At 37.5% G+C, this 26,982-nt stretch overlaps 1 protein-coding gene across 1 annotated transcript in view; it reads left to right on the top strand.

Annotated features, from left to right (window-relative positions):
- PFKFB1 (6-phosphofructo-2-kinase/fructose-2,6-biphosphatase 1) overlaps nucleotides 1–26,982 on the top strand; it is a 56,085-nt gene that overhangs the window by 7,423 nt on the left and 21,680 nt on the right. The window contains exons 2-7 of the mRNA XM_024240689.2: nucleotides 18,443–18,568; nucleotides 20,914–21,007; nucleotides 21,844–21,910; nucleotides 22,812–22,886; nucleotides 23,375–23,431; nucleotides 25,472–25,593. Of these exons, the coding sequence (XP_024096457.1) occupies nucleotides 18,443–18,568; nucleotides 20,914–21,007; nucleotides 21,844–21,910; nucleotides 22,812–22,886; nucleotides 23,375–23,431; nucleotides 25,472–25,593 (541 nt within the window). The remainder of the gene's footprint in view (nucleotides 1–18,442; nucleotides 18,569–20,913; nucleotides 21,008–21,843; nucleotides 21,911–22,811; nucleotides 22,887–23,374; nucleotides 23,432–25,471; nucleotides 25,594–26,982) is intronic.

Genomic DNA, 26,982 nt, shown 5'->3' with positions numbered 1-26,982 from the left:
CATGATGTATTACTTAACATTCTTTTACTTTTAATCCATTTGCTTCTTTCTCTTTTTTCTTCTTTCTTTTTTAGAATAGAGATGGAGTCTCACTATGTTGCCCAGGCTGGTCTCAAACTTCTGGGCTCAAGGGATCCTCCCACCTTGGTTTCCCAAAGTGCTCGGATTATAGGCGTGAGCCACCAGGCCTGCCTTGTATCTTTCAGTCTAAAATGTATCTTCTGTAGGCAGCATGCAGTTGGATCTTGTTTGTTTGTATTCAGTTAGATATTCTCTACCTTTTGATTGGTTTGATTTATCTGTTCTGATTTAAAATCATTATTGATATAGTTGGTTTAAATATGCAGTTTTATTTTTCCATAGAGCTCATGTCTTTTTCCCTCTATTCCTCCTTTACTGCTTTCTTTTGCATTAAATGAATTATTCTAGTTTAACTTTTTAATTCATTTGATCATTTTTTATTATATATTTTTGAGGTATTTTCTTCGTGGTTGTTCTAGGGCTTTTCACATACATCATACATCAGTGTGCTTCAGATTTGTACTAATTTAATTCCAATGAGATATGAAAATTTTACTCCTATATAGCTCTCTTTCACCTTCCTTTTTGAGCTATTATAATATATATATTATATCTGTATATGCTAAAAAGTAAACAATACAGCATTATAATTATTATTTTATATAATTTTATGTTTTAAGGAAGCTGAGAAAATTAAGGAGAACATGTATGTATTATTTTCTATTATTTTCATTTGTTCCTGTGGGTTTGAATTACCTTCTGGTATCATTTCCTTATTTCTATATAACTCTTTGCTTTGTGACTTGGCTAGGCTATTTTTAAAGTATGTTTCCCTGCAGTGTGAACCCTTCAGTGTTGCTTCTTGGAGTGCATAGTTTTTGGCTTGCAGGTAATTTGGGCTTTCTTTGACTTTTTCCCAGTCTCTCTATTAAGCTGTCAGCCCACATGGGGGTATTACACTCTAGGCTCCACTAATTACTAGCTGAACGCTGTATTCTGTTTTTGTTTTTTGTTTGTTTGTTTGTTTGGCAGTGTCCTGAAGCATGCATTGCCCAGCAGCCTTATCTAATTAAACTCTAGCACGAGTAGTTTGTGAAGTAAGTCTTGGAGGTTTCTTCATACCCCAGAAGGGCTCTTCTTACCTGTCCCTCTTTCTCTTGTTCTCTCTGATGAACGAGCTGGCCTATGTTGCTGTTAGTTAAGTGAACTTGTAGTTTTTGAGAACATCCTTGGGCTTGAGCTTCTTTGTACTATGTTAAAAATAAAGTTAGTTTTGGGGGGAGAATTTCAGAGCTCTCTCATCTTATGAATTTCCTCTCTCCATGGGTATACTGTCTGAGCACTGTTCTGGGTTCTGGGCAAGGCAGCAGCTTCTGGTCTTAGTTTGCCTGTCCTGGTGTGGAATCTACCCTATGAGCAAGATGGAATGAGGGTAATCAGGACCTCAGTATTCTTAGCCTATTGCACCTGGTATATAGCCTCCATTCTATGAGTAAAAACTGGGAGTAGGAAGGGATCCTCCAGCCTCTTAACCACACTTGCCAGGAATTTAGCCTCTGCAATTCTGAGCTGAAGGGAATGCTAAATGCTAGCTCTCTGCTCCTTCCAGTAAGATGCCAAAGTATTGATGGGACATTCTCTCAAGACAAAAGGGAGCTTCATCTTGGCTATACACGCCTTAAGTGGAGCTTCTATCAAGCTAAGCTTGGAGCCAGTAGTGAGGGGACAGTAGTAAGGTTGGGAACAGTAGCATGGCACATGTGTCAAAGACTGTGTTCTTACCAAATTTCAGTAGATTTTCTTGAATAAAAATATCTTCATGTGCTGTATTCCATTAGGACAATTTCCAGAGATTTTAAAAGGTTGTTATGTTGTAATTTTTGCCAGCTGAGCTTGTTTTATTAGAGAATGGGTCTTCAGAGCTCCTCATGCTGTCATGCCAGAAATGAAAGTCTCAAGATTGTCTTTGTGTGTTGATCTTGTATCTTGCAGCCTTGATGAACTCACTTGTTAGTTCGAGGAATTTCTGTAATTTAGGGGGATATTTCTATGTAGACAATCATGACATTTGCAAATAGGGAATTTTTTAAAATTATTTTCCAAACTGTATGCCTTTTATTTCCTTTTATTGCCTTATTGCAGTGGTTAGAACTTCTAGTACTATGTCAAAAGAGTGGAGAAGGTGGAAATCCTTACATTAGTCCTGATGTTAGGGGGAAAGCATTTAGTCTTTCACTTTTAAGTATAATGTTGGTGATAGTTTTTGTTTGCTTTGTAGAAGTTTCTTATCAAGTTGAACTTAAACAAATTTACAAGAAAAAGACAACCTGAGTAAAAAGTGGGCAAAGGACACGAACAGACACTTTTCAAAAGAAGACACACATACAGCCAACAAGCATATGAAAAAACGCTCAACATCACTGATCATTAGGGAAATGCAAATCAAGGCCACAGTGAGATAACATCTCACACCCGTCAGAATCGCTATCATAAAAAAGTCAAAAAATAACAGATACTGGCGAGATTGCAGAAGAAAGTGCATGTTTATACACTGCTGGTGGGAATGTAAATTAGCTCAACCATGTGGAAAGCAGTGTAGTGATTCATCAAAGAGCTAAAAACAGAACTACCATTCAACCCAGCAATCCCATTACTGGGTATATACCCAAGGGGATATAAATCGTTCTATTATAAAGACACATGCAGACATATGTTCATTGCAGCACTATTCACAATACCAAAGACATGGAATCAACCTAAATGTCCATCAGTGATAGACTGGATAAAGAAAATGTAGTATGTGTATGCCATGGAATACTATGCAGCCATAAAAAAGAATGAGATCATGTCCTTTGCAGGGACATGGATGGAGCTGGAGGCCATTATCCTTAGCAACCTAAAATAGGAACAGAAAACCAAATACTGCATGTTCTCCCTTGTAAGTGGGAGCTAAATGATGAGAACACATGGACACAGAGGGGAACAACACACATTTGAGACCTACCTGAGGGTGGAGGGTAGGAGAAGGGAGAAGATCAGGAAGAATAACTAATGGGTGCTAGTTAATACGTAATAGGTACACCTGGGTGACAAAATAATCTGTACAACAAACTCTTGTGACATTAATTTATCTCACTAAGAAACTTGCACATGTACCCCTGAACTTAAAATAAAAAATAAAAATATAAAATCTTAAGCTTAACCATTCAGAAACCACCAACTAACCTCTAACTATGGACTTTCTACTTTAAGCAATCAAATATTTATTTCATCTTTTTTCTGAGAACACCTTATAAAAGTTTTCCCTTGATCCCCCTCAGTGGAGCCCTGAGCTGCTTGTGTATTGTGCTTCCCAATTCGCGAATTGCTGAATGCTCAAACTCATTAAAATTATTTAAAGAAAGGAGTGCCTATCAAGTTTAGGTAATTCATCTTTATTCCTAACTTGCTGAAAGTTTTTATCATTAATGGGTTTTATGAAGTGCTTTGTCAGTATGTATTGATTTTTCTTCTTTAGTTTGTTGATAGGGTGGACTACATTAATTGATTTTTTGAATTTTATTCTTGTCTTGCATACCTGTACTAAATCCCACTTAATCATTGCATATACAGTCATCCCTCAATATCTGCAGAGGATTGGTTCTAGGAACCCCTGCAGATACCAAAATCCATGAATGCTTAAGTCCCTTTTATAAAATGGCCTAGTGTTTGCAAATAACTTACACATATCCTCTCATATACTTTAAATAATCTGTAGATTAATTATGATACCTAACACAATGTAAATGCTATGTAAATGGTTGTTATACTGTATTGCTTTTTATTTGTAGTGTTTTGTTCTTGTTATTTTTATTGTTTTTAAAAGTATTTTCTATCTGCTGTTGGTTGAATCTGCAGATGTGGAACCAACAGATATGGAGGACTGACTGTAATTATTTTCATGTGATGTTGGATTCTGTCTGCCAATATTTTGTTGAGGATTTTTTCATCTAAGTTTATGAGAGAGTGGACTATAGAGTTTTTGGGTTTTTGGTAATCCATTTGTCTGGTTTTGGTGTCAGGGTAATTCTGGCCTCATAAAATTAGTTGAAAATATTCCCTCCTCTTCTTATTTCCTTGAAAATATTGTTTAAAATTTGCATTAATTCTTCTTTAAAAGTGTTATAGACTTTTGAAGTAAACACATTTGGGTCTGGAGATTTCTATTTCTGGAGATTTTATGTTGAACTAAATTATTTTAATGTTTATAGGATTACTCGAGTTTCTGTTTTATTTTTGGCTGACTTGTGAGAGGCTGTGGTTTTCAAGGAATTGATCCATATATTCTAAATAGATAAATTTACAAGTGTAAAGTTGTTTGTAGTAGTTAAGTATTAACTAGCTTCTGGCATCCAGTGCTTTCCGCACGAGATAAGCAAATTTCAGATGCTTTCTCTCTCTGAAAGTGCCTGACTCTTCAGATTTCAAGGTAGTAGTTTTCTCTATGGCCTCAGTTCTCTAATGGGTCCCAGAAAAGTCATTGATTTTCAGTGTGACCAAATTTTCCTTATTGTAAAGATGAGAGCAAGAACTCCCAAGCTCTTGGAACTGAAACTAGAAGTTCCTTGCTTAGTTGTTTTATAAGCCCATGAAATAGACATTTTTATTGTTGTTTCTCAAGTCAATGTTGGCTTAGTTTGACACACATGTTTACCATTTTACTTGCTCACCATTTCTTCTTGTCTCTTAGCCCTTTCTTTTGGTACTATTTTTCTTCTTTCTGAGGTACATTCCATAGAACCCTTATTGAGGGTCTGTTGGTAATAAATTCTCTTAGAGTTGTTTGCATGAAAATGTGTTTATGGCATCCTCATTCTTGAAGAGACTTATTTCTGAGTGTACAATTCTGGGTTAAAAGTTATTTTCTCATAGAACTTAAGTAATATTATTTCACTATCTCTGGTTTTCATTATTGCTGTTGAGAAGTCAACTGCGAATCTAATTGTTACCCGTTAGGTAAACTCTCTTTTATCTTTGATTGCTTTTTAAGATCTATTCGGCTTTAGTGTTCTGAAATTTTATTATGATTTTTCTAAATGTTGCTTGTTTTTTTTGTTTGTTTGTTTAAAGCTGGGCTTCCCTAACTTGAGGACTGGTATCTTTCATCAATTCTTTTCTTTCTGGAACTGTAATTAAACCCATGGTAGACTTTATCATTCTAGCCATGTGTTTTAATCTCTATTTTATATTTCCATATCTTGTTATTCCTATAGTACTTTCTATATAATTTCTTCAGATTTATTTTCCAGTTCATTAATTATCTCATCACCTCTGTTTAATTTGCTGTTTAACCCTCATACATTGAGTTTTTAATTTTAATGCTCTCATTTCTAATTTCTAGAAGCTGTATTTGATTCTTTTAAAAATTCATGTAGTCTTTCTTTGATAGTCTCACATTTCATTGACATACTTTTGATACCTTCTTCATTTCTTTAAACATACAACCAATGCTTATTTCACAGGATAAATCAGATAATTCCAATTATAGCTTTTGCAATTCTGATTCTTTGGTTTGTTTCTGTGGATTCTTATTCATACAGGTTTTTCTCGTGTGTGTGTGTGTGTGTGTGTGTGTGTGTGTGTTGGCTTTTTTTTTTTTCTACACAGGTAATGTACATCCCAGCCCCAAACCCACATAAATGCAGGACTGGGCTAGAAAATCTCAGTAACTATTCACTCTTTTGTTTCCCTCCATGATTGAGCCAAGGTTGAGACAGTCTCAGTTAGGTGCTGCTTCTTCACCCACTGATTATGTCACCTTTGTCTGGTCCACACTTTAGTCAGGTTCTCAGATCCAACTTCCTACTTTGAGCCCAAAGAGTTTTGTTTACTATCCTCTATACGTGCTATCTCTTAAAGCCCAAGTTTTAAGCCAGAAATGTGTCAATCCTTTGACAATGTCCCAGAGAAGAAACATTGTTTTTTACTTTGCCACTCAATAAACACACACATTTGTGTGTGTGTTAAATCAAAAAATATGCTTTTTATGATCCACTGTATTATTTTGTCAACTACTGTGTAATAAATTAACCTCAAAACGTAGTGGCTTAAAACAGTAAACATCGATTTTCTCTGTTTCTGTGGGTCAGAGATCAGTGCACAGCTCAGCTGGGTCCTCTGGCTCAGGATCTCTAATAAGGCTACAATCAAGGTATTGGCTGAAGCTTTGGTCGTCTCAAGGTTCTACTGGGTAGGAGTGAGTGGATAGGGATCCACTTCCAACTTACTCACAAGGTTGTTGGCAAGATTCAGTTCCTCGTAACATATTGGAATGAGGTCCTTAGTTTCTCACTAGCTGTTGACCAGAGACCATCCTCAACTTCTTGCCATGTGGGTCTCTTCCTAGGGAAGCTCACAACATGACAGCTGGCTTCCAACAGAGCAAGTCAATGAGAGAGCCAAAGAGGACCAACAAAATGGCCAGCCAGTCTTTTTGTGATAAAATCTCAGGAGTGATATCCCATCACTTTTGCCTTATTTTATGCATTAAAAGCAAGTCACTAGATTCAGCCCACACTCAAAAGTAAGTGACTACACAATGTCATGAATAACAAGAGGTATGGATCATTAAGGGTGATATTGTATGCTGCCTGTTGCACCCACTGAATTGATTTCATGTTTGTGAAACACTGCTCCAGGCTACCAGGGTAAACATGGACTTTAGTGCTTATTTATCTCTTTAGATCAGTAATTATTTTCTCATTCCTGGCCTCTGAGGATTTCCGTTGCTTTCACACCAGCTCAGCCATGCTTTATTTGTTTAAAATCCAGTATTTTTAGGTGTTTTGTATTTGGAAGGACTCTTTACAAATATAGCCTAAAATATCACCAGAAATAGAAATCTCTCTTCTATATTCTACCATATACAACTTGAGTAAGATACCGTACTACTTAAAATTACCTGAAAGTTTACAGAAGAGCTTGAGGAAAATGTGACCAGCTGTCATAAGATCCTTTTCTAAAAACATGATTAGATGATAGGAGAAATAAGAGTTTCATCCACCTGAAGTGACTAGATAGGAAGGGAAAGCATTCAGGAAGTGAATGTCTACTACCTAAGTCTGTCCTGGGAGTAAGCTTTTTTATTTTTTAGCTTTTTATTTTGAAATAATTTTAGATTTACAGAACAATTGTAGAATTGCTCTATACCTTTCATTCAGCTTCCACCAATGTTATCACTTTACATAAGCATGGTATATTTGTCAAAACTAATAAATTAACATGGGTAAGTTACTATTAACTAAACTACATAATTTATTCAGACTTCTTCAGTTTTTTCACTAATGTCCTTTTTATGTTCCAGGATCCAATCCAGCATACCATGTTGGGATTAATTGTCTTATTTCCTTAGAATCATCCAATCTGTGACAGCTTTTCAGTCTTTCCTTGTTTTTCATAACTTTGACAATTTTGGTCAAGTGTTTTGTGAAATGACCCTCAATTTGAGATTTTCAGATATTTTCTCATGTTTAGACTGGGGCTGTGGGTTTTAAGGAGAATACCATAGAGGTGAGGTATCCTTCTCATCACATCACATCAGAGGGAAGATGATATCAACATGACTTATTGCTGATGATATTAACCTTGAACTCTTAGATTAGTTGTGGTCTGCCAGGTTACTGTTTTTCTTTTCCATACTGTATTCTTTGGAAGTGAATCATTATGTCCAGCCCACACTCAAGGGGAGGGAAATTAAATGCCACCCCCTAGAGGGAGAAGTATCAACTAATTTGTGGAAATTTATTTAAAACACTGTAATAATTTGGGTAAAATTATTTGAGCCTATGCAACTCTTCAGATTCTCCTTAAAGTTTCACTCACTAATTTTGGCATTAATCAGTGGATCGTGGCTGTGGCAATTATTACAGTAGTGTTCAAATGATGATTTTCTGCTTCCCTTATTTATTCTACATTTATTATTTGGAATCCCTCTATAATCAGTGGATCGTGCCTGTGGCAATTATTACAGTAGTGTTCAAATGATGATTTTCTGTTTCCCTTATTTATTCTACATTTATTATTTGGAATCCCTCTATAAAGATTTTTCCTTTCTCCCCTACTTATTTATTCAACAATGTATGTATATAAGTATGTACTCATAAATATTTAATTATTTGGGTTATAATACTCAACTTATTTATTTTGTTGGTCACCTTGTCCCAGCTTTGCCCATTAGGAACTCTTTCATATTGGCTTCTGCGTTCTGTTCTATTTTTAATAGACTTTATATTTTACAGTAGTTTTAGGTTTGCAGCAAAATTGAGCAGAAGGTACCAAGATTTTCCATATTCTCCCTTCCTCCCCTCCACATGCATAGCCTCTCCCATTATCAATATCCACTGCCACAGGGGTATTTGTTACAAATGATGAACCTACATTGACACATTGCTATCACCCAGAGTCCATAGTTTACTTTAGGGTTCACTCTTGGAGTTGCACATTCTATAGGCTTGAGCAAATTTATAATGACATGTATGCAGTATTAAAGTAGTTTCCCTGCCCTAAGAATCCTCTATGCTCCACTTATTCATCCCTGTCTTTTCCCTTCCTGTGTCCCTTTGATATACTCTTATTCTCCTTATTTTTCTAGCACTTCGTTACTTTTTTACAAGATAACACCAGCCTCTTCTCCAAGAAACCATGGTTCCTGTAATTGAAAATTGGTATTTGGAAACCAAGATCTGGATGCTTTTGTTACTTTTAGAGTATCATTAATTCTAGCCCTCTCAGCAGACAGAGCTAAGAAATATTTGTGTGCATGCTAACCCATCTGTATTTTGGTGTCTATTTATATATACGTTAAAATAAACATGAGTTAATACCATTTCTGACCCTAAATTGCACTATAAGGCATCATTCTAGACCTTCTCCCTTGTTTACTATGAGCTTCTTTCTTAGACTGTGAAATACCTGACTCTCATTATCTACAAGTTATTTATTTATTTATTTGTTTGTTTGTTTATTTATTTATTTATTTATTCCACCCTACTACACTGGTAGTTTCAGAATTGTTAACTCATACCCCTGGGAGAAACAATTTTACCAATTAGAGTACAGTGTCAACACACAATTACTTTCTGTCATTAGTCTTAAAATATTCAGCAAAACACTATTTTCGTGGTTATTTGTTTCAGGTTTTCTTTCTCCACCCCATTTAGTGAGATTATGATATATACACTTGTAATATAGTTAGAACCATTTGTTGCAAACTGCATTCAATATTGAGTTGCTCAGACATTTTGGTTGATTTATAAAAACTTGAATGCAATAAAATTCAGTTTTGTGAGTTTTGACAAATGTATAAAGTCAGATATCCTCTTCCATAGTACCGTATAGAACAATTCCATCACCCTAAAAATTCTCTTGTACAGCCCATTATAGTCAACCCTTCAGACCTCCCCCAACCCCTGGCAACTACTGACCTGTTCTCTGTTCCTATAATTTTGCCTTGTCCAGGATGTCATATAAATGGAATTATATCACATGTCATCTTTTGGATATGGCTTCTTTCTCTTAGTATAATGCATTTAAGATTCATCCTAACTGTATGAATATCAACAGTTATCTTAATTGCCGTATGGTATTCTAGTTTATGATCGTACCACAATTTGTTTATCCATTCACCAACTGAAGAGCATCTTGGTTGTTTCCAGTTTTTAGTGATTTTTAGTAAGGCTCCATAAATATTCTCGTATACATTTTTGTGTAAACTTAATTTTTCAATTCCCTTCCAAAGGTATCTATGAGTGAAAATGCTAGGTCATATGTCAAGTGTATGTTAAATTTTAAAAGTAACTGCCAAACTGTTTTCCAAAATGCCTGAACCATTTTGCATTTCCACTAGCAATGAGTGAGAGTTCCTTTTGCAATACATCCTTGCCAGCATTTCATATTGTCATGTAAATTTATATATGTATTTAATTCTAGCCATTTTAATAGCTGTATCTTGAAGTGTTTCTCATTACACATTTAATTTTCATTTTCCTAATGATTGATATTATCTTTTAATACACTTCTTTGCCATCTGTACATTTGGGTTGGTGAAATGTTTGTTCAGATGCTTTGCTAATTTTTAAAATTAAATTTTATCTTTTATTGTTCAGTTTTAAGTGTTATTTATATATTTTGGATATACCAGATATATAATGTACAAGTATATTCTTTCAGTCTGTGGCATTTTTCATTCCTTTGTGTCTTTCACAGATAAAAAAAATTTAATATATAAATATTTAACAATTTTTATTTTAAAATTTTTCATAAATAAAAATGTTTAAATTTTTATAGTTCAATTTATCTATTTTTTTCTTGTATGGATAATGCTTTTTATGATGTAACTAAAAACTAATTGTTTTACACATTCTCTCCCAAGTCTTTTTTTTTTTAGAAGTTTTATAGTTTTACATTTTATATTTAGACCTATGATCCACTTTGAATTATTTTTTGGGTAAGGTTTAAGTATTCAAGTTCATTTTTGCAGTGGACTTCCAATCATTCTAGCACCATTTGTTGAAAAGACTCTATTTTCTCTATTGAATTGACTTTGTACCTTTGTCCAACATTAGTTGACTTTGTCTAAAATTTAAGTGAGTCTATTTCTGGGCTCTTTATTCTATTTCATTGATCTAGATTGCTATCCTTTTTCCAATACCACACTGCCTGAGTATAAAGTGGCTTTATAATAAGTCTCAAAATCATGTAGTAAAGTTCATTCCACCAACATTGTTTTATTTATTTATTTTCAATAGTTTTTAGGGTACAGATGGTTTTTGGTTACATGGGTAAGTTCTTTAGTGATGGTTTCTGAGATTTTGGTGCATCCGTCACCCGAGCAGTGTACACTGGCCCCAATATGTAGTCTTTTATCACTCACCCTCCTTCTATCCTTCCCCCCAAGTCCCCAGAGTCCGTTATATCATTCTTACCCCTTTGCATCTTCATAACTTAGCTCCCACTTATAAGTGAGAACATAACGATATTTGGTTTTTCATTCCTAAGCGACTTCACTTAAAATAATGGCCTCCATCTCCATCCAAGTTGCTGCAAAGGCCATTATTTCATTCTGTTTTATGGCTGAGTAGTATTGCATGGTGTATATATACCATGGTATATGATATAAAGAAAATGGATACATTTTCTTTATCCACTCGTTGGATGATGAGCATTTAAGTTGATTCCATAGTTTTGCAGTTGTGAAGTGTGCTGCTATAAACATGCGTGTGCACATGTCTTTTTCATATAATGACTTCCTTTCCTCTGGGTAGATACCTAGTAGTGGGATTGCTGGATCAAATGGTAGTTCTACTTTTAGTTCTTTAAGGAATCTCCATACTGTTTTCCACAGTGGTTGTACTAGTTTACATTCCTACCAGCACTATAAAAGTGTTTCCTTTTCACCACATCCATGCCAAGATGTATTTTTTTATTTTTAAATTATGGCCATTCTTGCAGGAGTAAGGTGGTATCTCATTGTGGTTTTAATTCGCATTCCCCTGAAAGTTAGTGATGTTGAGCATTTTTTCATGTGTTTGTTCGCTGTTTATATATCTTCTTTTGAGAATTCCATATTCATGTCCTTTGCCCACTTTTTGATGGGACTATTTGTTTTTTCTTGCTGAGTGGTTTTGAGTTTCTTGTATATTCTGGATGTTAGTCTTTTATCAAATGCATAGTTTGCAAATATTTTCTCCCACTCTCTTGGTTGTCTGTTTACTCTGCTGATTATTTCTTCTGCTGCACAGAAGCATTTTAGTTTAATTATGTCCCATTTATTTATTTTTGTTTTTGTTGCATTTGCTTTTGGGTTCTTAGTCATGAATTCTTTGCCTAAGCCAATGTCTAGAAGAGTTTTCCCAATGTTATCTTGTAAAATTTTTATGATTTCAGGTCTGAGGTATAAGTCTTTGATCCATCTTGAGTTGATTTTTGTATAAAGTGAGAGAGGAGGATCCAGTTTTATTCTTCTATATGTGGCTTGCCAAGTATCCCAGCATCATTTATTTGAATAGGGTATCATTTCCCTACTTTATGTTATTGTATGCTTTGTTAAAGATCAGTTAGCTGTAAGTATTTGGCTTTATTTCTGGGTTCCATATTTTGTTCCATTGCTCTATGTGCCTGTTTTTATACCAGTACCAGGCTGTTTTGGTAACTATAGCCTTGCAGTATAATTTGAAGTTTCAGCAACATTGTTTTTATTTTGCAAATTGTTTTAGCCATTCTAGTTTCTTAGCCCTTCCATATGAGTTTCAGGATCAGCTTGTCTATATCTAAAATATCCTGATAGGTTTTTTATTGGTATTGTGTTAAGTATATAGGTCACTTTGGAGAGAATAGACATCTTTACCATATTGAGTATTCCAGTCCATGAACACAGTATGTCTATTTATGTAGATCTTTGATTTTTTTTAACAGCATTTTGTAATTTCCAGCATACAGATCTTTTATACATGTTTTATTGGTGTTATACCTAATGATTTTATCTTATTAGAACTATTGTAAATTTTTTTTAATTTTGATTTTGAATTGTTTATTGATTGTATATAGTATTATGATTGACTTTTATGTGTTGACATTGTATCCTATGAACTTGATAAACTTGCTTATTAGTACTAGAAGGGTTTTTAAAAATAGATTTTGGGCCAGGCGCAGTGGCTCATGCCTATAATCCCAGCACTTTGGGAGGCTGAGGTGGGCAGATCACTTGAGGCCAAGAGTTCGAGACCAGCCTGGCCAACATGGTGAAACCCCATCTCTACTAAAAATACAAAAATTAGCCAGGTGTGGTGGCACATGCCTGTAATCCCAGCTACTATGGAGGCTGAGACATGAGAAGCCCTTGAACCTGGGAAGCAGAGGTTGCAGTGAGCCGTGATCATGGCACTGTACTCCAGCCTGGGTGACAGAGCAAGACTGTGTCTCAAAAAATAAAACATAAATTAAAATATAGATTTCCTGGGATTTTCTACACAGACAATCATATTATGGATGAACAGGGACAGATTTATTTCTTCCTTTACAATTTGCATGCCTTATATTTCCTTTCTTGCCTTATAGTATTGACTAGGAGTTTCAGTACTATGTTGAATAGGAGTGGTGAGAGTGGACATCCTTGCCTTGTTCCTGATATTAGAGAGAAAGCATTTAGTCTGTCAACATAAAGTATGATATTAGCTGTAGATTTTTTGTAACTATTCTTCATCTGGTTAAGGAAGCTCCCTTCTATTCCAAATTGCTAAGAGTTTTATTACGAATGGATATTGTATTTTGTAAAAAGTTTTTTTTCATCTGCTGATATAATTTGGGGCATCTTAATCTATTTTGTGCTGCTAAAACAGAATACCACAGACTGGCTAATTTATAAAGAACAGAAATTTATTTCTTACAGTTCTGGAGGCTGGGAAGTCCAAGATCACGTGGCCACATCTGGTGAGGGCCTTCTTGCTGCTTCATCCCATTGTGGAAGGTGAAAGGGCAAGAGACAGCGTGCTTATGTGTGTGCCTGTGCATGCGAGTGTGGGGCCAAACTTATCCTTTGATCAGGAACTGTTTTCTGAGTTAACTAAGCCATTCCATTATTAACGCCATTAATTCATTCATGAGGGCAGAAGCCTCTATTCATGAAGGTAGAGCCCTCATGACCTAATCACCTCTTAAAGGTCCCACCTCTCAATGCTGTTGCATTGGAGATTAAGTTCCAGCACATGAACTTTGGAGGATGCATTCAAACCATACCATGGGGTTTTACATCTTTGGAATGGATTGCTTTGATTGATTTCCATATATTGAACCAGCCTTGTATTCCTGAGAAAAACCATGCTTTCTTGTGGTATATTAATTATCTATTTTATATATAGCCAAATTTCATTTGCATTTTTTTAGGATTCTTATGTTTATGTTCATGAGGGATATTGATTTGTAGTTTTCTTTTTTTGTATCACTTATTTTTCCGGTTTTTATATCAGGGTAATGCTGGCCTCACAGAGTAAGTTGATATGTATTTTCCTGTCTTCTAGTTTCATAGAGAGATTGTATAGAATTGATGCTATTTCTTCTTTAAATGAATGGTAAAATTTGCCAGTGAAACCGTCTGGACCTGGGTATTTTGGGGGAAGATGTTTAATTACAAATTCAATTTCAGTAATATTTATAGAAGGATTTAGATTATTTAGATTATTTGTTACATTTTGGATAAGTTTTGCCAGTTTGTGCTTTTTGAGGAATTTGTTTCATCTATGTTGTCGAATTTATGTGTTTAGAATTGCTATTATATACTCTTGTCATTGTAACACCTATGAAATTTCTATCTACTCTTTCATTCCTGAGTTTTTATTTCAGCTATTATATTTTTAGTCCAAAATATCCATTTGATTCTTATTTATATCTTCTGTTTCTTCACTGAGTGCTTCTGTTTTAAATATTTGTTCCAAAATCGCTTGTTATTGTTCATTCAAGCATTTTTATTATAGCTAATTTAAGATAATTTAATGTGTTATCTCATCATTCATGTCTGTTGTCTTTTTCCATGTTAATTGAAACTTTTATGGTTATTTGCATGCTGATGGATTGTAGTTTGTATCCTGGACATTGTGAGTATTGTGTTGAGATTCTGTATCTTGTTTATATCCTATGGAAAAGGTCTATATTTTTGTTTTAGCCTTTTATATATTTTGGTTCCAACATCAATTCAATTTTCAAGCCTTTTTCAGTACTATATAGGTCTGTCCTGCATGTGTACCATCTAGTGGTTAGTCTGAGACTTGGGTGGAGGTGTACTTTCTAGTTGAGTTTCCAAATCTTTGGTATGCTAATGAAGATCAAAGCAGTCACAAGTCAGAGGTAAGCCCTGGGGTTCAAATCAACTTTACACTGTTGCTTTTTCAAAACTCTTCCCTCTCCTTTATCTTTTCAGTACTTTCCAGTTCCCTGGGCTCTCATTTCTGTTTTCTCTTCAAAAACTACCCACTGTCATGGTTGTAGCATTTCCAGAAACAAGTAGCAGGAGGAGAGAGTGAGGACGAGAGAGGGAGAGGGAGAGTGAGAACTAGAGGGAGAGGGAGAGGGAGAGGAAAAACTGGTATAAAGGTGTCTTCTTGACATCGTGGCTTCACCTAGAGGAAGGACCTTATCCCACAGAGTTTTGATTCCTGGAGGCTCCCATTCTGGGCCACTATTGCTTCTGAGCCACCTTTGCTTTTACTACCTCCACTGTGGAAACAAAGAAGGAAACCCAATGGATTTCCCCCACTCTCTCTGAATTTTAGTTCTCTTTTACATTCCTTGAGCCAAAACTCCAAGACTTCTCCTGCATCTCTGTCTGCTAAACAATGCTCATTTTGGATTGCACACCATGTTGAATTCAGGCTCAGGATACTGAATGGGGGAAAAGTAATGTTGAATTTGCAATTGTTTAGTTGGTACTTCAAACTCTGGTGTCTTCTCTGATCTACCTACTTAGATTTACCTTTCAATTTTCATATAGTTGTCCATGCATTCTATCAGAGTTTTATATTTGAGTTAGTGAGAGATAAAAGGTCTGAGAATTGGACTCAACTATATATGTTTTGTAAATGGCATGTAGTTGGATCCTACTTTTTAATCTAATCTGACCACCTTGGTCTTTAATTGGAATGTTTAGTCGATTCACATTTAAAGTGATTATCAATATACTTAGATTAAAATCTACCATCTTTCTGTTTTCTTTTCATTATATTATTTGTTCTTGATGTTTTCTATTTACTGTATTTGGCTTTTGTTTCCTTTTTCCCTCTTTTTTCTGCCTTTCATTATTTTATTTGGTCATTTTGTATGATCCCATTTTGTCTCATGTATTTATTTATTATTTAGGTATCTTTTAAAGAAACTTTTTTAGTCATTTCCATAAAGTTTGTAATGTACATTTTTATATAATTTGGCTCACCTTTAAATAATACTATACTGCTTCATGTGTGTAGTACAAGACTATCCCCAATTCCTTCCTTCCATTCTTTGTTTCATTGTTGTATTCCATTATTTTTTTACAAATGCAATAAACATATAATACATTGGTACTATTATTGCTTTAAACGATCAGTTATATTTTAGAACAATTAAGAATATGATAGTTATATTTTTCTTCATTTATTCCTTTTGCAACACTCTTCCTTTAATTATGTACACCCAATTTTCTGACCTATATCATAACCCTCTGTCTGAAGAATTTCCTTTAATATTTAGACTGTAAGACAGTCTGCTGATGTTGAGTTTCCTCAGTTTTTGTTTGTCTGAAAAAGTATTTTATCTTAATTTTTGAAGGATATTTTTGCAGAACTTGGAATTCTGGATTGGCATTTTTTTCTTACAATACTTTAAAGGTTTAATTCCACTGTCTTTTTGCTTATGTGGTTTCTGACAAGAAGTCTGGTATAATTCTTCTCTTTGTTCTTCTGTGGGTAAGATGTTCCCCACCTACCGCCTTCTTCCTGGCAATCTTCAAGATTTTATTTTTGTCTTGATTTTCTGCAATTTGAATTTGATGTTGTCTGGGTGTGGTTTTTGGTTGGTTTTGGTATTTACCCTGGTTGGTGTTCTCTGAGCTTCTTGAATCTGTGGTTTGGTGTCAATCATTAATTTGGAAAATTTTGGCCATTATGTCTTCAAATATTTCTTCTGCCTTATTCTTTCTTCCCCTTCTTGTGTTCTAAATACGTATATGTTATACTGTTTGATATTGTCCCACAGTTCTTGGATGTTTTGTTCTGTTTTCTTTTTTTGCTCTTTTTTTCTCTTTGCTTTTCAGTTTGTGTGATCCCTATTGAGCTATCTTCAAGTTCACTGATGCCTCAGCTGTGCGGAGTCTACTGATGAGCACATCAAAGATAGTCTTCAGATCTGTTACTGTGTTTTTTTCTCTCCCATTTATATTTGATTCTTTCTTATACTTTTCACCCCCCTGCCGAAATTACCTATCTGATCTTTCATGATAAACTTTTTCCAATAGAGCCTTTAACATACTAATCATAGCTACTTTAAGTTTCCTATCTGATAAAGATGGAAACAGTAGACAAAGGGGACTCCAAAAGGGGGAACAGTGGGAGGGAGCAAGAGTTGAAAAACTACCTAGTGAGTACTATGTTCGCTATTTGGGTGATGGGTTCACTTGAAGCCCAAACCCCACCATTGCGCAATATACCCAGGTAACAAACCTGCACATATAACCCCTGAATCTATAATGTAAAAAAAGAAAGCAAAATAATCCAAATAAATAAACAAATTCCTTGTCTGATATTTCCGACATCTGTGTCATAACTTACTCTGGTCCTAATGATTGCTTTTCTCTTCAGACATTGTTTTTATTCCTTGCCTTGATTCTGCCCTTTGTGCTACACCCTGGAGATAATATATCTCTTAAATCTCTTATAGATGTATTCCACTATTATTTTTACTGATGCTTTTTAGCCTGGTAGTGGGGGAATGGGGAGCTGGGACATTCTATGCTATGCTGATTAAGTCTCAGTCTTAGGCAGGCTTACCCTGAGTGTGGGAGGTATGACCTTCACAAGTGTTCCTGCCCCTCCTCCTATGTTCTAACCCAAGTGGGCTTAGCACATTTTCCTGCCCCTCCTGGGTTAGGACTTCTTTTTTTTTTTTTCAATTTTCTCCCCCAGCTGTAGTGAGTTTTCACCAGTGCCCTCAGTTTCTGTTGCCCTTTCTTCTGAGGACTAAGACTTTTTTCCCTTTGGGAAGATAAGGTAGATTGGTATGGGCAGAGTTTCAGTGATGTTGGCCATTCTGCTCTGCCAGCTGCAGTGAGTTTCTCCCAGTACTTTCAAGCTAGTTTTTGTTGCCTTTTCCCTGAATAGTAAGGCTTTTGCTCCATAGAGAATACAGAGAAAATAGTCTGTGCAGAATTTCAGCAACAGCTATTGTACTGTTCTCCCCAAGCCAGAACTACAGGATATCTTTCTCAGGATTCTTCTCAGTCTTTCTTGTCAGCACCTGGGGGAGTTCCTGGAGGAAAACTCTGCAAAGGGGTGCAAAATTGCCTATGTCTGCAGCCCCTACAGGCTTCACATTCTCACACTAGCACATAACCAGCCTTTAGCAATTCATCATAATTTTTAGCTGAATCTTCTTATGAGTTTGTATGTTGTTCAGTGGTATCTGCACCAGGTAAGAAAATGCCTGGTCCTGTGGCTCCCTTGAAGATGGTTGTTTCTACAGGTTTGTGGTACTGCAACCTCAGTTTTCTGATGAGTCTGAGAGAAGTTCTTAATTTTCACTTTCCCAGTTTTTTCCTTATTGTAATGGTGGGAGACATGTTCTTTACAACTCTACATTTCTGGCCTAATACCAGAAGAGCCTATGAATCTGAGGATAAGCTTTTGAGGGTCTGTTTATTTTTCAGCATCCATACCCCAGTTTACCAATTCCCCTACAATGGTGATCATGGTGGGTTTACCAGCTCGAGGCAAGACCTATATCTCCACGAAGCTCACACGATATCTCAACTGGATAGGAACACCAACTAAAGGTATGTCTCTGAAAGCCTTTGTTCAACAACCCCACAAAAGCTACTGGCTGAAAACCTTACTTAGGTAGAAGGCCAAAGTCCTCAATACCAGAAACGCCCCATCATTATTATTACCAGCATTAGGACTACTGCTATCACTATTACTACATTCTTACACATTTTATAACTCCTTGAGCACATACTTTGTGCCCAACACTACTGTAGGTGCTAAGCATAGGAAAACTAGTATTAAGATTAAATGTCTTCTCTCAAGAAGTTCCATGACCTCAAAACAACCCTGTGAGTAACATACTATTTTTATTGCCATTACTATTATTGCCATACCAATATTACTACTTTTATTAGCATTACCACTTCTTCACCATTTCATAGTTGAGGAAATTAAGGCCCAAGGAGTGAAGTGCCTTGTCTAAGGGCATATGGCCAGTTACAGAACCAGGATATGAACCCAGGTCTATTTGATTCTAAGCCTGATACTCACTGTGCCAAATCTAATGCATGATTCTACTGATTGGAAGAGAAAAGAATCCCATGTTAGCCCTATAGTCTCCTTTTCTCCATTCTTTTTGTCTCCTTCTTTTTCTTGTTAATCTCAACATCCTGTCTCTCTGCCCCGCTTCCCTCTATCTCTCCCCCCTTCCTTCCTCTCCCCAATTTTTGTTTCTTTTTCCCATTTCTTCTTTCCGTTCATCTATGTTCTCTTTATCTAATTCACTGGTGAAGAGTTTCCCAATGGTTTTCCATGTGCCCAAACTCCTGCTAGGCAATGGGGATACAAAACTGGTTGAGACTCACACCCTGTCCTTGAGGAGTTCTGAGTTTAGCTGGGATGTATAAGAATACCTCATATCATCTAGGAATTCTAGAGCAGGAGCAGGGTGCTGTATGAAATCACAAAGGGATTTGCCAACTGGAAGGCAAGGAAAGCTTCCTACATAGGATATGTTTGAGCTGAGTCTTGTAGGAGGAATAAGACATTGGCAGAAGGGAAGGAGAGAAGGAGCAGCTCTCATGGAGGACTGCAAGCTCTCAGGAAAATCTGCTGAGTGTAGAGGCACATGGGACACTGGCAGATGGGTTTCTGCATTAAGGGCCCCATCATGGGTTCAGGGTTTCTGATTCCCCTGCTTTCTATCTTCTTCACTCCACTCAATTCTCTCAAAGGCCTCCAGAGTCATATTTCAAAGCACAAAGCTGAACATGCCTGTGGCCTCCAAAGGTCCCCTTGGCCTGCAGGTTTAAATCCAAGCTCCTTAGCCTGTTGTTCAAGGCCCGCCACAATTGGCCCCTTCCAGCATCTCAGGCCTCAGCTATAGTGGATGACTCACCATCCTCCAAACATGCTCTTCCTTCTGCCAATGCCATACTCTTGCTCAAGCTGTTCCTCTACCTGGAATGCCTTTGTTCCTGACTCCCGCTGCCCATATCTGCCTGTAAAAGGTGCCTACCCTAAAAAGCCTGGTTCAAATGGTGAAACCTTCTCAGATCATTCCAAGTACAATTAGTCTTTCCTTCCCTCTCACTGTCTTCCATGGCTTCATATTTTCTTTGTCAGAGCATTTAACAAACTCTGTGGGAGCTCTCCATTTACTGGTTTACTCACTGTGTTACCTGTTGGACTGTGAGTGCCTTAAGGGCCCCATCATGAAGATCGGGCTAATCCCTGAGACCCAGAGCTCATACCCTGCTTCACAGAGTAGGAGTCAAAAAGTATTTGTTAGATGAGTGAATGAAATATTAACTCTTTGGCTGCTTATCTTCTTTCTCCTCCTTTCCTTCCCTCCTCTCTAGTTTTTCATCATTGCAAGTGGGAAAGTATGGCCTAGAGATCTAGATTTAAAATCTTCCTCATAATATAGAAAAATAAAATAACTTTGGACTAGAAGTCAGGAGGTCCAGTCTATATCTGTCACCAGCTCACTCACTGTTTGACCCTTGGTGATTAATTTTACTCCCTAGATCTCCATTTCTTCATCTTTCCACTGGAGTAGGGCATTTTAAGAATTGGCATTTATGATAAAGTAGAATAATGGAAAGACCACCAGCTATGGAGCCAAATAGACCTGGGTTTGAATCTCAGATATCCACAGATAGGAAATAACTGTGCAAATTATTTCCCATCTCTGAACTTTCAGTTTCCTCATTTATAAAATGGTAATAGTGATCTCTACTTTGCAGGGCTGTTGTGAGGAATAAATAAACTGGTAGCCATAATTTGAAGTTTTAAAAGCACATTTTATAGCTACAAATTATGCCTTCTTCTACCTCTGAGGTCCCTCCTAGCAAGGACATTTTTTGGCCACTGGGATCTTCCCAACCTCTTCACTGGCGCTCCCTGCTTTCAGTGTTTAATTTAGGCCAATATCGACGAGAGGCAGTGAGCTACAAGAACTATGAATTCTTTCTTCCAGACAACATGGAGGCCCTGCAAATCAGGAAGTAAGTACCCAATATTTTAGGAACCTGTGCTGTCTCATGGCTGAAAGGCTCTTGTTCAGATATTGGAGGAGTAGGGCAGAATAATCTGGACCAGAAAGGAGGCCCTCTAGACTCTCAAACAGTAGTTGGAACAGCCCTTCCATGTTCCTGCCCAAATCCTGTTTCTGGTCATAACCATCCACTTATCAAGCACCTTTAATGGTCTTCTACTTCTGACAGGAGAGAGTAGAAACTTCTCAGCTTAGCATTTGAGGCAAGAATCTCAATAGCTTGGCCTACTCTAGTTTCTGTAGTCTCATCAGTTCAACCTCAAGGTCTCTCTGCACTACAAGACTCTGAGTACTTGCAGAATAGAGCCTGGGCCTTATGCCCTCATTATAGAACCCAGCAGTGAGTAATCACTAAAGAGATTTTTGCTGAAAGCATAAATACATTGCCACTGTCATGCTTGTGTGTTACCCATGCCAGGAATGCCTTTTACTTCACAGACCACATGCTCTACTTGGGTTCATAAAACAGTTCAGCTTGAGTTCCATTAGCTCAAGGGTTGGAGCCCTTAATATTATGGCTTCTGTCATTGCTCAGCTTTTCCTGATTGTGTCACTTTATACCTTCCCCTAAACTGGGTAAGCTGTGCACACAGAGCCACTTTCAACTGTTTGACCCCTCTGTGCTTAGCATGGTGCCTAAAGCGTAGGGCACCCTGTGTAGATGTTCAATACATGATAAGTTAGTCTAAGACATGAGAGATGGTACAGAAGATACTGCAGACAATGAGAGAGAAATCCATCCTGGGGGATAAGGGTTGCCTCTTTTTCTTTCCTGGTCTATTTCAGGCAGTGTGCCCTGGCAGCCCTGAAGGATGTTCACAACTATCTCAGCCGTGAGGAAGGTCATGTTGCGGTAAAGAAATTTTTTATTTTTTCCTTGGGTAACTACTGGGAAGGGAATTAGCTAATATGTACTGAAAATTTACTAATGTGTACAGAACATTATGTTCTGAGTATTTGCATATATTAATAATTTAGTTTTATGTTCCCCCCTTGAGATAGGTGTTGTTATTATGCCCCAATTCAGAGCCCAGAAGAATGGTTCACAGAGACATTAAATAATTTCCCAAGGTGGTACAACGTATACCTGGCAGGGCCAGAAGTGGAATCCAGGTTGTGTAGCTTCAGAATCCCTGCTCTTAACCACTATACGCTACCAGTCTACCCCCAATAATTCAGCAGGACTATATTAGAATTTAAAACTGCAGTACAAACCGTTTTGAGTTATAGAGACTTACCTAAATATCTAGTCAATATTTTGGCTAGGATTTGCAAATTATAAAAGGGGAGGAGATTCTCAAATATGCAAATGGTCCAATCTCAGGTGCTGAGGACTGGGAATTGTTTCCTGTTTTTGAGGGCTTCTAAAGTGATAAGGAAGGAAGAAGCTTCAGCTAGGAATTGAGAGAACCAGTTCTAGCTCTGCTCTGTCAGCAACTCTCGGTGACTTTGGTCAAGCCAAGTTCTTCTAGACCTCAGTTACCTCACCTATAAAATGACCCTAATAAAAACCCACAATTTCCTCTTGCCTTATTACACTCACAGGGTAGCATACATTTCTGGACAGACCATATGGGCCCAATATGTGCTTGTGAAATTGTCATAAGGCAATCATGAATCCTTTCTATCCTTCAAGACCTTGTTCAAGTTCTACCTCCATATGGAAGCCCTCCACTTAGCACAGGGATGGGAAAAGAGTAGGTGTTCTGTTAGCACCAGACTCAGAGTAAGCCAATCTTATTACCTGCCTCTAGGTTTTTGATGCCACCAACACTACCAGAGAACGACGGTCACTGATCCTGCAGTTTGCAAAAGAACATGGTTACAAGGTATGGTAACACTCCAACTCTTATCTAGAGCCTATTTCTCCAGCACAAACCCCAAAGAAAGGCAAACCAGGGGACTCAGAGCAGCCAAATCTGCAACCGTAAGCTCAACATTTTAATTTGGTTCTCTAACTTTCCAGGATATAGTCAGAAGCAGCAAAGCAGAACAAGAAAGGAGGGGTGCCACATTAGGCAATGGAAGATGACTGCAGACAGGCTGGCTATGGGGAAAGAGTGGAGAGAGTCACTACAAAGAACTTATACAAGACCTAAACCCAGTAAAGATATAAAACAACAATCTGGGGTCATTCAATTTAGAGCCAATCTGCCTCATGAAACTCAGAAGCCTGAAAGTACCACTGTATGAAAGCATTATGTTGTCAGAGATGCCCCTGGAGATGACTTAGAGCCATTGAAAAGGAGTAAAGCTATGTTCAGCTCCTACCAAACATAATTTCCTGCTGGAAATCTCTTTTCTGTTTCTTTTATAGGTGTTTTTCATTGAGTCCATTTGTAATGACCCTGGCATAATTGCAGAAAACATCAGGGTAAGGACCACCAGTTACTTTTCCACTTTGCTCTGCCTTAGGCTTAGATCATGCCTAAGGCAGAGGTGAGATTATGCCTAAGGCAACTCCATGAGATTAAAGAAAGTATTCCTCCCTGATCTTCTCCTCTGAGTTTTCATAGGAAGCATTCCCTAACCATCCTGGCCTACAATGACTCTATTAATTTTAATGAAGCCAACATATATAGTGCCCTTTGTATGCTCCAGATACCAAACTTGACTGTCATTAATTTTCACAACAAAACTGCATATTAGAGATTATTTCCATGTTAGAGAGAGGAAACTGAGGTTCCAAAATGATAAATGAATTGTCAAAGATTCATACAGATAGAAAGGGATGGAAGTGGGACTGGACCTCAGGCTTGGCTGTCTGCCTCAAAAGCCTACATTTTTTATTCTGCCCCAAAATTCATACCAGAACTATCACTGCTCTTAGATTCTAGGCATGTGGTCTAGAACTAGGTCATTTACCACATTTTGTTGTTCCCTACTTCATCAAATTACTGGAGCTCAAGAACAGAAGAGACCTTAAGGATAATTTTCTTCTACCCTCCATCAGATACTTGAAATCTTACCTAAATGTATATCTAGATTTTCTTTTTATACCTGCAATGATAAGAGGCCCATTGCTTTCAACAAAGGCGGTCCAGTCAAGCTGGAATCTGCCTCCCTGTAATTTTTATTAATCAGTCATTTTTTTAACTTTTTGGGACATACAGCATGTCCATTTACTCCCTTCCTTCCTCATCCTCCCATCTATCTATCTATCTATTGATTCAATAGAAATTGACTATATACCTGGGCTTGGCCATTCTGGGCATTAGAGACATATATATGGATAGTGGAGAGTCCTTCCCTTGAGCACACAGTCTCGTAAGGAAGACTGGCAAGTGTATATACAGAACTCTGAGAACTGAGGTGATATGAGGGAACAGAGGAACTTTGGGAAGACAGTGATGAGGGCCTAACTTTGCATGGGGGCAGAAATCAGGGAAGCCTTCCTAATGGAGGTAAAATTAAAATGAATGGTTCCTTGAAGAACACATAGGAATTTGGTGGGTGAAGAATGGAAAATAAGGATATAAGCATATACTAAGTATGGCATCTCCGGAGAACTATAAGTAGCTTAAATTGGCTAAAGCCAAATGTGTGGAGGAATAAGGGAGCCATGGGAGATAAGGATGAAGAAATAATTTGGGGCCCAATCATGACAAGCCATGAGCCACCTGCTAAAATAATTCACACTTTTTTCTAAAAGGTATGACAAAATGTAGAAGGGCTTTAAGCAGGAGAATACTTTGGCCAGATGTTCATATTAGAAATACCCTTCTGGCTGCCAGTATGGTGAATAAATTAGAAGTAAAAAGAATATAGACAAAGTAATTGGGCACAAAGCTATAGTGAGCACAAGCAAGAAAGAATGGATATTTGGAGGAGATGATAGAGTGGAGAGGATTTGGTACCTGCTAAGAGGTGAGGGATGATAGAAAGACAGACATCTAGGATGACTCCCAGGTTCCATTTAGGATCATATGATTGGGTAGGTGATAGTGCCAGTACCTGAGATGAGGACTGTGGGAGGAGACGTGGGTATTGGTGGATTAGGAGAGGCCAGTCTTCAGAAATCCAAAGACAGCACGTCATAATCTCCCGGTAAACACTTGATACATGTAAGCCATAATGACCCCTGGCCAAGATCTCTAGTTCCTCTTCTTCAGCCATTTCTCATATCACAATTTCTGGTCGTCTTATAAATGTTCTTCTTTTATGAGCAGTGTATGCTCTGGGACTGAGTAAAATGTAACAGGCCTTGTTTGAGATTAGGAATGAGGAGTCACACAACCAGCTTCTTTTCAATTGGCTGATTTTTGTAAACTTGGGCAAGATGTGTTCTCCAGGTCTCAATTTCCTCATCTTTATAATGAGGCATCTTGTACTCAATGGTCTCTAAGGGACCTTCCAAAGAAAACCGACTGTCTCCCAATGTCTCCCTTGATACCTCTGTTCTCCCTGCTCCCAGCAAGTGAAACTTGGCAGCCCTGATTATATAGACTGTGACCGGGAAAAGGTTCTGGAAGACTTTCTAAAGAGAATTGAGTGCTATGAGGTCAACTACCAACCCTTGGATGAGGAACTGGACAGGTAAGAGCCAGCACCCCAAAGTCAAGGTCTAGATCTTTCACCCAGTTTTGATATCCTGTAGAACCTAGAGTAAATATCCTCCCTTTCTGGGCCTCAACTTCTCTATCTGTAATATTAGGAAACTGAACTTGATGATCTTTCTTCAAGGATCCTTTCAGCTCTGATTCCTTGATGTGTAAGGTGTTCCTAAGATAACTAAAATAGTGCTTTCCTGAGCAATATGAACAGTTCAGGACCCTGGGAACAAATGCCCCCCTCCTGTGGGTGTTGAGATTATTATTACAGAAGTGTTCTTCACACATGAATGACACTTCAGTTTCCAAACATGTTTACCTTCTTTCTTACATTTAATCCTCTAGGACTCCTGTAAAGGAGGCTGAGATAAGTCTTATGATCATAAAATTTCAATAAAAAGAAATTGAGTCTTAGAGAGCTGAAATTACTTTCCCAAGCTCCTACCACAAGGGGTAGAGCTAGGATTCTAATTACATGTTCTGTCTCCTAGTCATTTCTCTTTTCACAACACTCCCATGTCTCATCAATCAACAAGTATTTGGACCCTTTGGGCAGTGGTGTATGTAGGGGGTATAAATAGGGGCAAAAGAGGTGGCTTCTATCCTCGGATAGCTTCTATAGTGCTTCGACATATGAGAAGACCCATTTAAAAAAAAAAAAAGAAATGCTCTGTCATAATACCAACTAAAGATAGGAGACAGCAGATGTGAGTTTTAGATGTAGAATGTTCCCAGAACCCTACTCTCTTTGAAAATGTATTATGATAAGAGACCCCAAGTGAGAAGTATAAAGAGGCTTCAAATGGTCATCACCACTCTAATAAATCTAAAGAGTGGCCTTACCCAACTGAAGTACCAAGAAATGAGCACTGTTACTGCCCCACTCTTTAGATGGAGAAACTGAGACCCAGATCAAGTCAAAGTCTTACCTTGGGCTACACAATGAATGAATCAGTAGCACAATATATACTCGAACCCATATCCCAGTTGTGCAGACTGTTCATTGTACAGGCACCCTGGTCAAGGGTACACTCGCTTCTCTCACCAAGATGTGTGCTGAAGTAGGGCTGTGTGACCCTAAGGAAAGTACAGCTTTTTAAAATTATCACAAAGGCACAACATGGGCTAACAGCATATGGTGAAAGGAGCCTGAAGGCCGGGGTGAAGGGTGTAAGTGAAAGAACGGCATTGACAAAGCCCCAGCCCTGGGCCTAGACCCTACAGTTGCTAGGTTGCTGTTTGATGAATTAGTTGGGGCCAGAAGAAGACAGATCTAGAAGGTCAGCTTTATGTCATCATTTTTCCATCAACAGACATTTACAGTCTATGCATCAGGTCCCAGCCCTGAACATGGAATCAAAAGAGGAAAGGGCTG

This window comes from Pongo abelii, chromosome X, assembly GCF_028885655.2.
Source record: "Pongo abelii isolate AG06213 chromosome X, NHGRI_mPonAbe1-v2.0_pri, whole genome shotgun sequence".
Lineage (NCBI taxonomy): Eukaryota > Metazoa > Chordata > Mammalia > Primates > Hominidae > Pongo > Pongo abelii.
Note: the sequence above shows the minus strand (reverse complement) of the source record. Positions and strands in the feature narration are given on the sequence as shown.